This window comes from Peromyscus leucopus, chromosome 23 (genome assembly GCF_004664715.2).
Source record: "Peromyscus leucopus breed LL Stock chromosome 23, UCI_PerLeu_2.1, whole genome shotgun sequence".
NCBI lineage: Eukaryota > Metazoa > Chordata > Mammalia > Rodentia > Cricetidae > Peromyscus > Peromyscus leucopus.
Window position 1 is genome coordinate 3,945,316 of NC_051082.1, and position 14,813 is coordinate 3,960,128.

Genomic DNA, 14,813 nt, shown 5'->3' on the forward strand with positions numbered 1-14,813 from the left:
CAAACAACACCATACCAACTGAAAAAGGATTCTCTGCCATAGTGAGCATATCATTTCAGATGGAAAGTCTAGACTTGGGGGAGAAGAACTTGTCTCCAACCCTGACTGTCACCAGCCCCAGGGAGTCCTCCCTCTCTGTCCTCCACCCTAGTGTATGAGCAGGGTGGAGAAAACTCCAGGGTCCTGCCTCAGGGTAATATGCCAGAAATGGCAGCTTTGGAGGAGATGAGCCTGAGCTTGGGTTTGGTCTAAGAACTTCCCTGTGGGCGGCTTCAGCAAGTCAATAAGCTTCAGCATCAGGGTTCTGGGGAGTGTCCATCTGTCCTGCCATGCGACTGGACTGCAGAAAAGATCTGACACCTGGGCTTCAACACCTCTTAATCCTCTCCTCCCTCCTCCTCCTCACTCCCTCTCCTTCTTCCTCATCCCCCACCCCCATTCCCCCCATCTTCCCACCACCACCACTTAACTGCCCTCCTGCACAGACGGAACTTGGTCCTAGCTGTTGTCGTATTTGGTCTGGCAGAATGCCAGTGTCGTGAGCCAGGAAAGGTCGTGAGCCAGGGGAGACAGGCCTGCACCCCCAGCTTCAATCTGTAAGAATTCAGGGCATGGGCCTCATGCCCTGTCTTGAGTCCAGCAGGCTGGTGGGTGGGCAGTGCCACCCACCCTAACTGGGTCAGGGAACCCCTGTAGGGAGGCAGGTGAGATCTGCCTATAATCCCGGCACTCAGGAGGCAGAGGCAAGAGGATGTTAACGTCCTAATGACTGGCTCTCCAGTCTGTAAAATGGATCCCAGTGGGGTTGGAGAGATGGCTCAGCAGTTAAGAGCATCCGCTGCCCTTGTAGAGGACATGAGTGGCGCGGTCCCAGCACCCACACCAAGCAGCTCACAACCTCCTGTAACTCCAGGGGATTCAAACTGTCTTCTGGCTTTGCAGACATCTGCACGCAAACACACACACACACACACACACACACACACGCACGCACGCACGCACGCACGCGCACACACACGCACATGCATGCACTTTTTAAAAAGGGGGTTCCTAAAAAGCTTGTGAAATTTGAGTTTCAGAAAGTCACAAAGGCTGGGAGCATGGCTCCACGGCAGAGTGCTAACGAGTATGTGTCGGGCCCTGGGTTTTGCCTGAAACAGAAATAAACAAGCTTAGGCCCCAAGTGAAGCATGTGGGAGACCCTGCCCTGCACCTACAGCACCCTGTCTGTCTGAGATGGGAGGCGTTTAGGATGCCAGAAAGAACAAAGGCCAGCGGGACCCTCCGGAGTTGTCACTAGTGATGAGCGGACCTTCCAGACCTTCCACGGCCACTAAAACAGGCCTTATCCTGGGTGAAGTGAGGCTCCTTCTGGGCTAGGGGCGTGGCCCCAGCAGCCAGTGACACCAGGAAACGGCTGTCCCTCCTGTCTTCAGGGCCTGCAGCCTCACCCATCAGTGCCCACTGCCCTGATTGGCCAGCATTTTCCTCCCCTTGTTTGTGCCCTGAGGACACACTTGGCGAAGCCACACAGCCAGGGGCGTGACAGGGACCTCCTCTTGCAGCCCTCCGGCTTCGTCCACAGCTGTCCCTAACTCTTCCTCTTTCCACACAGCCAAGTACATCGGCTGCTACCTGGACGACACCCAGAGCCGGGCCCTGCGAGGAGTGTCCTTCTTCGACTACAAGAAGATGACTGTCTTCCGTTGCCAGGACAACTGTGCTGAACGGTAGTGACACGCGCCCCACCACCACCTCTGCCGTGTCCCCAGACATGTCCCTTCCAACCCTTTCTGCCCAGGCAGGGTCCCTTCCGTGGTGTTATTTGCCTTGCCATGGAGAGAATGCCAGAGGGTGAACAAGGGGCCATGGAAACAAAGGATGGCATGTATGATTGATGTGTGTGCATTCGTGTGTGTCTGTGTACGTGCATGTGTGTGCATATATCCACATACATATGTGTGCACAAAGATGTATACAAATGTGGTCTGTGGTGTAGGACCCCAACTGTAAGGACTGTGCCAAGGAGCAGGCTGGTAAGGTATGGTACGCATGGTCAGCTGGTTACCTTGGTGATCGGAGTCCTGACACCTGACTGTCTCTAAGAAATGGTGTTTGTGTGGCCACAGGTCTTTTCAGTTCTCTTGCCTCGGACTCCGGGAAGTGGCTGGGATGGCAGACCTGTGCCGTCATGCCCGGTTTTAAACTCCACTCTTTAAGAGAAGAGCAGTTTACAAATGCTCTGTGGACTCCCAGTGCTCCCAAGCCAGGGGTTCAGCTGGTATACAAGCCCCTTCCCCGGCTGGAATCACTGAGCCCTCTCTAGAACAATGCCCCTCCTCCTCAGCCATCATCCCTTCTGGCTCTGATTTGCAGGCTGTCTCCTGTTTCAGAATCAATAACTTTCTTCTCTTGGGAAAGGTTGCTTCTGTCAGTGGGTTCCATTGTAGGAGAGGGGTCCAGGGAATGTCTGAGACGCAGGCTTAGAGGGATGGAAGCAAGTGAGGTTCCAAGATGCTCAGTCATATCAGCTGCTTTCACCTCATCTTCCAGAGCGAGCAGGTGGATGGGGCAAGACTAATGCTACAAGTCACCAGGGCATGTGCGGGCACAAACCTGGGTGGCCCTGCCCACCCACCCAGCACTGAATAGGGACCCAGGAGACAGCTGTTACCACCGACAGCTCCTCCGGGACATGTTTTTGCAGGTTTCTCTCTAAGGGGCCCCAAGGCTTTGGAGACTGTCTCTGGGAGCACAGTGGTCAGGGGGCTGGCAAGGACCCCCCTCCTTCCCGGAATCCTCAGCCAGAGCCCACAGCCTCCTTCCATGTGTTTAGACTGGTGTCCACTGCGTATCCTTTTTAGGGAAGAATTCCACGGCAAGGAAAAAATAGCCAACCTCAGAGCTCCTGGAATTTTGTTTTGCTTTGTTTTCGGGGAAGAAATTTTTTTCTTGGCTGGGTATGTGAGCTTGGTTTTATAGCCTGCCAAAGGGATACAAGCGCCCCGCCTCCTCCTCCTCCTCCTCCTCCTCCTCCTCCTCCTCCTCCTCTCCTCCTCCTCTCCTCCCCAGTGCTTCTCAGGGGACCTGGCAATGAGGTGTCTCCTTGGGTGATGCTTCCTGGAAGGCAGAGGTTGGGTTCTGCAGTGGTGAAAGAAGAATGGGGGAGGGGCGAGGTGGTGATGATGGTGGTGTGTGTGTATATGTGTACATACGAGTGAATGTGTGTGTGTTTGTGTGTGTGTGTGTATGAACAAAAGTATCTGTGGGTGTGTGAATATGTAAGAGTGAATGTGTGTGTGCACACAAGTGAATGTATGTGTATGTGAATATGTGTGCGTATATATGTATGAATGTGTGTGAGAGTGAATGTGCGTGAATGTGTGCGTACATGGGTGAATGTGTGTGTGAATATGTGTGTGTGTGAGTATGTGTGTGAATGTGTATAGATGAGTGAGTGTGTATGAGTATCTGTGAGTGTGTAGATATGTATGTGTATGTATAAGCGAACGTGTGTGTGTGTGTGTGTACAGAGTGTAAGTGTGTGTTATGTGTGAGTATGAGTGTTAATATGGACATGGAGAGTAGTATGGGGGATACAACACATCAGGCAGTGATGAGGGCTGGTGGGTGTCCCCAGGATGTTCTCCCTGTCCCCAGGGGTCTCTGAATTCCCCCCACACACACACAGTGCCTCGGGCCCTCTGACTCCCCACCCTCTGGGACTCCCAACAGGTGACCCTGCCCTTTGGAGTAGTTATGACGCCATTCCTCCCCCAAGCTCCCGATCCCTCCAACCCTCTTGTCCCCTTTCTGAAGTCTCCTGTGTTCTCATCCCTTGGCCTCCAGGCCTCCTGGAGACTCTGTCCACCTCCTGTTACCCCAAAGTCTCAGGGTCCTATTCCCCGGGGTTTTCTCCCACTGCGTCCCCTGTCCCCCGGGGTCTCCCTGTCCACACTGCCCTGCCTGACAACAGCCCTCCCCCAGGGGTTACCTGTACGCTGGGCTGGAGTTCGGCGCTGAGTGCTACTGCGGCCACAAGATCCAGGCGGCCAACGTGAGCGACGCGGAGTGTGACATGGACTGCAAGGGAGAGCGGGGCAGCGTGTGTGGCGGTGTCAACCGCCTCTCAGTCTACCGGCTTCAGCTGGCCCAGGAGTCCGCCCGCAGGTGTACGTGAGTTCGCCCCGCCCCTCTGCTGTGGCACGATAGCCCTCCACTACCCACTCCGAGGGGTCTGATGGTCTCATCCTCAATGTCTGCCCTGTACCTTCATCGCCCACCCCGGTCTTCACCCACTCCAGCCGCTCAACGTTCCTGTGACCCCACCCTCCTCTGCCCCGAGTCTGAACCTGACCTTGGCCTGTCTCCTCTGAGATAAAATTGTCTCCATTGCCTAGGACAATGTAGTAACCAAGACTGTAAGAGCACAAAGCCTTTGTCCTCTTCCGAGCACTTTATGCAGACTAGGCCATGTCATCGTCACAGTGACCTTTGAAATAGACACAGGGAAAGCCAGACCTCACAGCACAGGCCTGACGTCCCTGCTCCTGGAGAGGCTGGTGGGGCATGATTCCAAGTCAAGGACAGCCTGGGCTACAGAGGAAGTTTGAGGCCAGCCTAGGCAACATAATGAGAACCAGTCTCAAAACAAGTTTAAGGGGTGAGAGGGGGTTGGGGATGTAGGTAGCTCAGTGTTAGAGGACTCACCTGTCACACACAAAGCCATGGGTTCAATCTCCAGGACCGCAAACTAAAAAGAAAGGAAAGGAGGAAGGGGGGAGAGGGAGGGGGAGGGGAGGCAAGTGTGAGGCATTGCTTTTACTTGCTCCCATTTGAGGCGGGAAACCTGTCTCATTGTCACAGCTCTGCGCAGTGGGGCACTTTCTCTAGCTCAGCAGACTTCCCACAGTTCCCCTGGGCTTTGCTAGTGTTCCCAGCTTGAGTCTGGCTGGAAAAACTCTGCAGTTTGTAAACTAAGGGAGGGGAGATGGTGGGAGAGGGAGGAGTCACCTCTGCGGCGGCCATCATCGTCCCTCCGCCCCTTCCCGAGCAGGGAGTGCTGAGTCCCAGTTATTAGCTATTGTCAAGAGTCTGCTGGTGGCCAGGTGCTGCGCTCAGGGCAAGCCTGACTCCATGTCTCCTCCCCTCAGCCCTGCCCAGGAGTTGCCACCGGCAACCATCGCTATCCACAGCAAGGGAACGTAGGCTTTATGAATTGAAGTCATTTTGCCCAGGCTCACACAGGCAGGAAAAAAACAAAAACAAAAACAAACAAACAACAACAACAAAGGCAGGGGTTTCGTCTTCATCAGGGTTTCTATTGCTGTGATAAACACCATGACAGAAGGGTTACTTGAGAAGGAAAGGGTTAATTCCACTTCTCCATCACACAGTCCATCATCCAAAAATGTCAGGGCTGTTCCCAAGGCAGGAACTGAAGCAGACGCCATGGAGCAACAGTGGCTTCACTGGTGTGCTCCTTATGGCTTGCTCACCCTGCCTTCTTAGGACACCCAGAACCATCAGCCCAGGGCTGGGCCCCTCCCACATCAGTCATCAGTCAACGGAAGTGTACCACAGGCTCGCCCACAGACCAATGCGGCGGGGACCTTTCCTCAACTTCCGTTTCCTCTTCTAAACTGACTTGAGCCCGTGTCAAGCTGACGTAAAACTAGCCAGCCGCAGGCTTCTAGAAAGCTCTTCAGCCAGGCCCCACTTCAGCATGCCCGATATCCCTGGAGACCTTGTTAAATTGAGTAATTCCTGTACTTGTTACTTTTCTCTTGCTATGAGAAAACACTATGACCAAGGCAGCTTGCAGAAGGAAGAGTTTATTGGGGTTTATGGTTCCAGGAAGAGAAGAGCCCATTGTGGCAGGCAGGCAGGCAGGAGCAGCAGGCTGAGCGATCACATCTCAGCTGCAAGCATGAAGCAGAGAGCAAGTGGGAGTAGCACCAGGCTTTGAACTCTCAAAGTCCAGTGTCGGGCGGTGGTGGCACACACCTTTAATCCCAGCACTTGGGAGGCAGAGGCAGGTGAATCTCTGAGTTCGAGGCTAGCCTGGTCTATAGAGTGAGTTCCAGAATAACCGGAGCTGCAGATGAGGCCCTATCTCAAAAAAAAATAAGCAAGCAAACACTAATGAAAACTCTCAGCATCCACCCCCAGTGACATACTTCCTCAAGCAAGGCTGTGTCTCCCAGAACCTCCCCAAACAGCACCACCAGCTGGGGCACCAAGTGTTCCGATGCCTGAGATGATGGAGAACATTTTCATTCAAACTACTGTGACCTTGTTTGGTTTGGGTTTGGGCTTTTGCAGTACTGGGGAATGGAACCCAGGATCTCAAACATGCTAGGTAACTGCTCTCTACACGCCTTATCTTCAGCCTTAAACTCAGTCTGTAGCCCAAGCAGCCTTGAACTTGTGAAGCCACTGCCTCAGCCCCTAGAGCAGCTGGGATGACAGGTCTGAGCTACCAGGCAGAGCTGGGTTCTACACCCCTAAGGTGTCCACAGGCTGTTGGCCCACAGCTCCCATCCTCAGTTTAGGGAGGCAGGAATACACAGGTGTGTTTGGCAGCAGCTCCATGCCTGGTTGTCTGTGGGGACAGGATATCTTCTCTGTGGCTGTCTCTATAACAACCCATCACTAGGTAATGTGTACAGGGCTTGAGATCCTGAACTCTGGCGGCCTCGCGCAAGCTTTACCCTGCGGCTAACTGGGTTGAGCATGTCACCAGTTTGTAAATGTGCCGGTCACACCATCTGCCTCGGTCACCTCGGTTCAGGTCTGAAGACCCAGCTGGCAAAGAGCAGAGGTGGGAAATCGCAGCTAGAGAAAACCCATGTGGCAGGCTTGGGTCTGATCATTGGTGCGACAAGGTTCTGAGTGGCAGACTCCCCATCCTCACGATTCATTTGTACTGATATCAAGTCATTAAAATGGTGACATGTTGGCCATCTGAAAAGATGGCCTCAAAGTGTTGCAGTCACTTAGAGAGGCTGCTGCTGCTGCTGCTTGCAGATGTACCTGGGATGGGTGGGAAAGATTTAGGTTGCGTGTCTCACTGACTAGATAACCTGGAACACCAACCACCCCCCGGTTCTCTGGTGTAACACTTAAACCAAAAGCTTCTCAATTGGGTGAGATGTATAAGACACACAAATGGTGGGGCTCTCTTCTGTGAGGTGGTCCTTATACATGTAGGGAGGACTGGGCTGAGCATGGATACATCCTCCCTGTTGAGCCTGCCCATCTCTGTGATAGTAGACGTCCCCTGCATGGATGCCATCCTGCCTGAGAGAAGCATCTTTGTGATCTTTGTGTTATGTCATATCCAAACAGAGATGCAGTCATTTCTACCAAAAGCTCTGCATCCTCAGACCACCAGAGTGTGGTGTACAAGGTGTGAAGCCTTCCACCAGAGAACTAAAGGAAAGCCCAAGCCTCAAGGCTGCTCCCCTTGAGACAAGAATGAAGGTAGTGTGGACAAGAAGACAGGCGGTTGACCAGATGTCCAGCCGGGATGCCTACTAGGTTCCCACTCAGCAGCCAGCACATGGCATATGGAGGAACTGAAGCAGAGCACTGTGCACTTTCATGTAGATGCAGTGTGGGAGGTATAGCCTCTCTTCCAAGGAAGCCACAATCCTTGGGTAACAGTTGGATGCCAGTTGGGTTGGTTCAGCCATGGGAGTAAGCACAGCAGACTGCAGAGGCTGCCTGAAGGAGGCAAGGGGACACGAGTGGAATTCTCTTCTCAGGAGAGTCCAGGTGAGCGAGAAACCAGTGTTCAGCCAGGAGCAACAGTCCAGATTCAGCAAATGTCTTGTTGAATAATCTTTACCATCTGTCCCCATTATACACTTGTGGAAACTGATGTACAGAGAGCAGAAATGACTCCATGGAACACTCTGGAAGACACCATAGAAGGGGGCACATTTGGGGGGGGGTCCTCAAACAGTGGATTAAAGCTTCCTCTGGTAGAGAAGGAAAGGGCACCCAGATTTGAGACACATTACCGAGGAACCTGGAAAAAAATCTAGACAAAGAGAGCTAGACCTAAGGAGGTCTGGGTGCACATCTTTCTGATGCCATGGTGCCTTCTGAGGACTGGGGTGACTGCACACAGGTTTCTGACTCTCATTTGGAACGTCACTTCTGCAAGGACTCAGTTTAACCTAACTCCTTCCTCCTCTGGCCCCTCACCCCTTTCCTGCCTCCTGGCTCTAAGATTCTTGACGTCTCTGCTGCCTTTGCCCTGACTCCAAAGCACCCTTGACTCCCATACCTGGGATCTGCTTTAGCCAAAAACAACTCAGAAAGGTGTGTTGTTGTCCAAGTCCTAGCTCACAGCCAGCTTAGCAGAGTAACCTGGGTAAAGAAGTGGTCTTTTCAGGAATGGAGGGGAAGAAACAAGACTCCATTTGCAGAGTTTCTTGAGAAGCCACACAGGACACTTTTAATCAAGATCCTATGAGGACATTTATTTCCTGAGTGCCGCACGGGTAGGCCTGTGAGGAGGTCGCTTGTTCCCATAGCAGCAAGCAATGAAGACATTCAGAGGTGGGCTTAGCCAATCTCTGCCCTTCTGCCTTCGCACAGACTCTGGGGCACACAGATTCATTCACTCTTGGTACAAAAGAACCGAGAAATGGACTATCTTCTTGGTGAGATGACATTTGTCACACCCGTTTGCTAAACGTGCCATTGAGTTTAGCTTTCTCCCCCGAGGGACAGACCAGCTGGTGATCGGAGAACGCTGTGATTTTACAGGAGGTCACAAGAGGGTGTCTGCCTGAAAGATGCTTGCAGGATTTGGGTGGAGCAGATACACAGCCGCCTCCCAGCTGTGCTGTGCTGTGAGGAGTTCCCAGGGTGCCTCGTGTGGCTGTCCATGGTGCTGACTGCCCTCTGCTACAGCTCAGACCCCATGACTGCCACCCAGCTTTCCCTGGGCTCTGTTCTTTCTTCCTTCTCCCCCTCACTCCTCCTTCCTCACCCCACTCTGGTTCCCACTCTCACCTCTGCCCCCTCTCCTACCTTAATGAGGCATTATGAAGTTCACAATAACACTGAAGAATCCGGCGGATACCTCCTAGCTGGGTTAATGAATTCTGCCCATGATGGTTAGTTCTGGAACCTCCAGAACTCTTTGAGAGTTGGGAGGAGAATGCCATGTGGTTTGTGCCTTCCACTCACTGGTCTGTCCTGCTGCTCCTACCTCCAGCTTGTCTAGGAAACTCGTGTCTCTTTGGACGGACCTTCTCTGCCAGACTCTAACAGATGGTACTGGTGACTCTTACAATCACAGGAGACAGTACTGATCGTAACAGGTGGACTCAGCTTGAGCTTCTCGATTCAAAATTCGCAAAGGCAGGGAAGGCAGACACAGGGAGTCATGTGGGTTTTCCCACTCGTTTTTATTTCTTTGCTACACTGACTCTGGCCAACCTACAGATCCATTCTGAACCTCTAAACATTTTCTGTAAATTAGGGATAACCCCAGCCATCACTGGAGCCACAAAGCAAGTGAGAGTCTAGACATCATCAGCATGGTGCACACCGCTCTTCCCTGAGTCCCCAAGTTCGCTCTGAGAACTACCCAGATCAAGCTACTGGGATTTCCAACACCCACAGGATCTTCTGGTGATGTATAAAAATAGCTGCCTTGAGCCCCCTTGGACAGGGAGGCTCTTTGTGTAATTCAGTGTCTTTCTGACTGTAGGTAGCTCATTGGCTAAGAACAGCTTCCAGCTAGCAGCATCCCCTTGCCAGCATCTTGAATGCAGTGGAACTTGGCCTAATTACCCAGGGGGTGGTGGCCTCTTTCTGACCAAGGAGAATTCCTCCATGTCTGCCTCTGAGCTCGCGCCGGGTGACATTTACCTCATTTTTTTTTAATGAAGCATCAGAACAATGAAGGGACAAGACTTCAGAGACTCTGGCACCTGCCCCCAGCAAAGAATGTCAATGCGCCATTGTTCCACTCAACTCTTTCTAGTAGAAAGTTCAAGCTACCGGGGTCACGCATGCCCTTGAGAGACTGCCAATAAGAGCCGACATTGTCAAAATGTGGGGCACGAGCTTCTGCAACCGCCTCAGGATCCTGCTGTGGAGCTTGAGAAGAATTCTGGGAAATAAGCGTGGCTGGCATGGGGTCTCCAGAGCCCCCACCTTAGCATGGGGCACAGCTCATGTGGAGAATTGAAGATGGGAAAGCGTCATTGATGTGCATGAAGATGGGGGGTCGAAAGCCAGCTCTGCTCCCCGCTGGCTGTGGGACCTGGAGACGGGGTCCTTCTAAGTCTTGGGCTCTCTGCCTGTAGGACAGGGTAATAGTTCAGATGACCTCACGGGCCACTGTGAAGGCAAATGAGATACTGTGCAGAATGTGCCCGACACCACGGTGCACATGGAAAGCCACCGTTACAGTCGCCATAACTGCTCCTTGGTAAGGGCTGTGGTGGAACGTGACCAGGAAGTGTCACTCGATCTGTGGTCACAGTGAAAGGCTGTGACCCTGACCTCTCTAAGAGATTCTTCCTTAAGAGTTCTTCCACTGCTTCTCCGGATACAAGGTGGCTGGAGGCTGGTGCCACAGCGCCTCTGCTGGGGAATGGAGCAGCAAGACGAGAAGCCGCCAGTGAAGAGTCTTTCGTGGAACTAGCCGCTCTGCTGTGAAGACTTCCCCTAGGCCTTCTGGAACTCTCTGGAATGTGGTGCTATTTAGGCTTCAGAGGTGATCTGCCCCAGGAAGAGAAGGCTGGACTCTTTATTCCCTGACTCTTACCCATGTCTGGCTGAGGATGGTTCCTGGGAAAGTCACCGTGTCTGGCCACCCTCATCCCGTCCTGGGATGGGCATGCCTGTTAAAGGACCCAGACAGTAGTTGCTCCTTAGACCCAAGCCTCTGTGTGCACAAGCGAAGGGGAGGTCAGTTCCATTCACAGCTGAGGAAAACTGAGGCTCCGTGAAAAGTGAAGATGACCACCTAAATCCCCTCACCCAGATAAGGCAAGCATCTGTAGCCGGTCCATTTGGGTGATCCCCTTTGCACTGGACTCCAGAGATTTTTTTTTTTTCCAGCATGAAAACAACATCCTAGTCCTGTGGAAATCCAAATATGTTTATGCCACAGAGAGGCCAAAGGGAGCCTTTGGCCACCTCAGTTTTATTTTCAAATCTAAGAGACACTAGAGCAGACAGCCTTGTGACAGGTACCAAAAAATGGGAGCAGGAAGGCAGTGGGAAGACCCAGGGTCCCAACCTCCATTGGCCTGCTCAGTGTCCAGTTGGCCACGCTGTAGTGCACAGCCACTTAAAGAGAAGAGGCCTCCACTGGGCTCTCCAGACTCCTGAGAATCAGCTGGACCCTTTCCTTACTGACTTTACTGGACTTCAGGAGCCTGTGGCTCTGCAATCTTCCCCAGGGGTTCAGAACAGGAACATCCTACATCCGGGAGACGGCTGCTGCTGGAGCCGACTCTCAGCCTGCTGCCCTCTGCACCTGTTCCCCTAAGACGCTGTCTCCATCCCTTTGAGACTCTGCAGCCCTCGCCTTATCTGAAATCGGGGCTTCCTGTTCAACCCTCCTCCCTCCATCGGGGCTCCACTCAGTGAGCAGCTGCTTACAGGACAAAGCAGACTCCTCCAGGCAGCACCGGACTACAAAGTCCTCAGTCTCTCCCTGTCCTTTGCAGTCTGGACTCCTGATGTCCAGCCTGGGAGTTCATACCTCTCTCCCCCTGTTCTCCGTCTCAGGGCAGCAGGCAGGGAGGCAGACCTGTCACAAGATGAGCTTACCAGTCTCCTTCACATCATTCCTAATCTAGACCTGAGAACATTGAGGCTGTGGGAAGCCAGAGATGCTCTTAGCTTTCTGGGAAGAGATGTCCCCTATGTGGCCTGGACTCTGGTCAAGGCCTGCCTCTCCTGCTCCCTCTCTGTACAGTGCATTGCCCCTTAGATTCTGCTCAAAGGACCATTGGGAGATGCTGGCCCCCCCGGTATATTCTGTGGGTCAGCCCAGCACAGCAGGTTAACTGAGGTGCAGCCTTGCCCTGAGCTAGGTGGAGGGAGCCCTGGCATTGCTAACTGGTAGGCAATCCAGAGAGAGCTCGTGGGGTTTCTGTCTCTGCATGACACCTTCATATACAACTGCAGTCACCACAGAAGCACACGGTCACATGCACCAACCACGGTCAGATGCTGGGCCAGGAAGCCAGCAGAGCCGATAAACACACACCTGCCCCCTACCCCTCAGAGCCCTGGACTGCCTCTGAAGAAACCCACAGGGCCACACCTGCATCTCAGAGTTTGGAGTCTCTGTGCCCAAATAGGTAGATCCAGCATGGACAGTCACACACACACACACCACACACACACACACACACACACAGACACACGCATCCATATCCTTCCCACTGTCCAGATACACATTCGCTGGGCCCTCAACGCCTTCACCCTCATCCCCTTGGATATAGACAGACACGCTCCTTCCCATGTACCCCAGCACCCTTCACCCCTCCTGACTGGCCTCTGCCCTTTCTGGGGGACTTGGACACCATCAGGGTGATGGGATGGGGCTCAGAGAAGGCCTGAGCTAGCGGGTAAGAGTTTATACGGCTACTATGAAGAGAAAGAGGCTCCAAGATACCCAAGCCTGGGTCAGCACAGCCTCAGTGAGAACTGTCAGAGCAGAAGGAGACAACTGCCAAGCCAGCGCCTCCCTGGCCCGTGAGCTGAGCTGGCATCCCGCTAATGGTGGTCTCTGGCCAACAGAGATTCATACAGGCTGCTGCATAGGCTTTCTGCCTCGTTGTCTAAACCTTTGGCTCAGAGACCATGGCCCCTTCCCCTGCTTCCCTCCCCTTCCCCTGCATGGCAAATATGGTAAGCTTTATTCACCAATCCCCAGGTGGCCTGATGGGGCTTCCTTCTGTGTACCCCACCCACGCAGCTGAATGGGAGACCCCAGCATTTCTTGTAGGGCATTGGTGGCTTTGGGTGTGACTGTTCCTTTTTGGGGTGATATAAGAGCTGTGGTTCCGTACTCCAGCCCTCCCAATGCCGGTGAAGCCCCAAGATACCATGGTAATCAAAGGTGACTCCATACTTTCCCAAACACTCACTTGATACAGTACCCTAGTCTCTTCTCCCCATGTCCATGTGGGGAAACTGAGGCCTGGAGAGAAGACACAGACACTGAGCAGCATTCTATCCAGTGCTGCCACCTCCAGCTCCTCCACTCCCAGCACCAAATGGGACTAAAGACAGAAATCTGAGACAGCACAGGACAGTATATATGCAGGCATGAAGTAAGAGTCGCCCTGTAAGTCTGTGCTGTGGGCCAGTGCCCCTGTGAGCTCAGGCTGCAGGTGTCCGACGGCAGAAATGACCACGGGGATGTCTTTGAGACCTAAAGCTTATGCATGCTATTCATGAACACCACATCTGGCTATTCAAGTCCACAGGGCTTCGTGTCAACAGTCCTGGTCCAGGTCTCAAGCCCCAGGGAGTTCCTAGAGAGCTGCTGGTCTTCAGTCTGCATTGGGATCCTGGAGAAGTGGGTTCCAATAACAGAGAGGGAAGGCCTCCGCAGCAAGATAGATGAACTTGCCAGTGAGGGTGAGGGCAAGCTGGCAAAAGGGAAAAGCTTTCTTCTTCCACGTCCTTATGTGGTGGCTGCCGGAGATTTAGGGTGGGTCTTCCCACCTCAAGCGATCCAATCAAGAAAATCCCTCGCAAGCCTGCCCAGCTACCTGGGCTTTAGTTGGTTCCAGATGCAGTCAGACTGATGATCAAGATGAGCCATCTCTAGGTCTGACAGCTCTGTCTGCCTCTTCAGATGGAAGCGCGGTGTTCAGGGGCTGCTTCCGCCGACCCAACAACCTCTCCCTGGCCTTGCCTGTGACGGCCGCCATGCCAAACATGTCCGTGGACAAGTGTGTGGACCTCTGCACAGAGAAGGTAAGCTGGGGCTGTTTGCAAGCCTTCAGGGTGCAAGGACAGGGTGGCATGAAGCCTAAGGAGCAGGGTGTGGGGCTGGAGAAGTAGCAGTCACTCAGAACAGATGGGGTCACAGACCGTGACCTGTGACGAGGCAGAGGAATGCATTAGTTCATGGATTCAAGGCAGTGGAGCCACACACAGTGGCAGGAGCTGCCTGCCTGTGTCTAATGGTGAGGGAGTGTGAGACTGAGGATGCCTGAGGAGGCGTAATAAACTCCTAGTTAGCTAATGTCATCAGCGGTGGCCCAGCGGGACCCAGGTGCATGCCACCTTTCTCTCTGCCACTAAGCAGTTCCTATAAAGTATCTTAGAAAGAAGCACAGCTCACTGGATATGATGTGCGGGTTTTCTCTCCTGAGTCTTTGCGGACCTGTGACCAGGAGGGGAATCTGGGCTGTGTCTGGTTTAGGAACCGACTGGACAGAGATAGCTTGGCTACCCGGGGGTCAAAGGCGATAACCCAAAGCTTCTTTGGGTGGACACACCTGTATCCTTTTGGTTTAAAAGCACACAGATTCGGGCCAACAAAATGGCTCAGTGGCTAAAGGCTTGCAACCAAGTCTGAAGACCTGAGTTTGATTCCCAAGCCCCACGCAGTGGAAGGAGAGAACTGGTTTCTGCGCGTTGGCCTCTGACCTCCATGTGTGCACACGGACACACAATCGGTTGATAATTCACAGCACAAATTGAGACGGCGTTTCCCAAGATGGATTGTGTGACACCGTCACACAAAAGACAGGGGCGCCAGTGACAGAGGCATGGCCCCCTGGATCCTCTCCCCAGCTCCAGGAGAA

The 14,813-nt window shown here is 53.2% G+C and overlaps 1 protein-coding gene across 1 annotated transcript in view; it reads left to right on the forward strand.

Annotated features, from left to right (window-relative positions):
* Wscd2 (WSC domain containing 2) overlaps nt 1-14,813 on the forward strand; it is a 92,497-nt gene that overhangs the window by 58,011 nt on the left and 19,673 nt on the right. Inside the window, exons 3-5 of the mRNA XM_028860836.2 lie at nt 1,616-1,730; nt 3,988-4,172; nt 13,856-13,977. Coding sequence (XP_028716669.1) covers nt 1,616-1,730; nt 3,988-4,172; nt 13,856-13,977 — 422 coding nt within the window. The remainder of the gene's footprint in view (nt 1-1,615; nt 1,731-3,987; nt 4,173-13,855; nt 13,978-14,813) is intronic.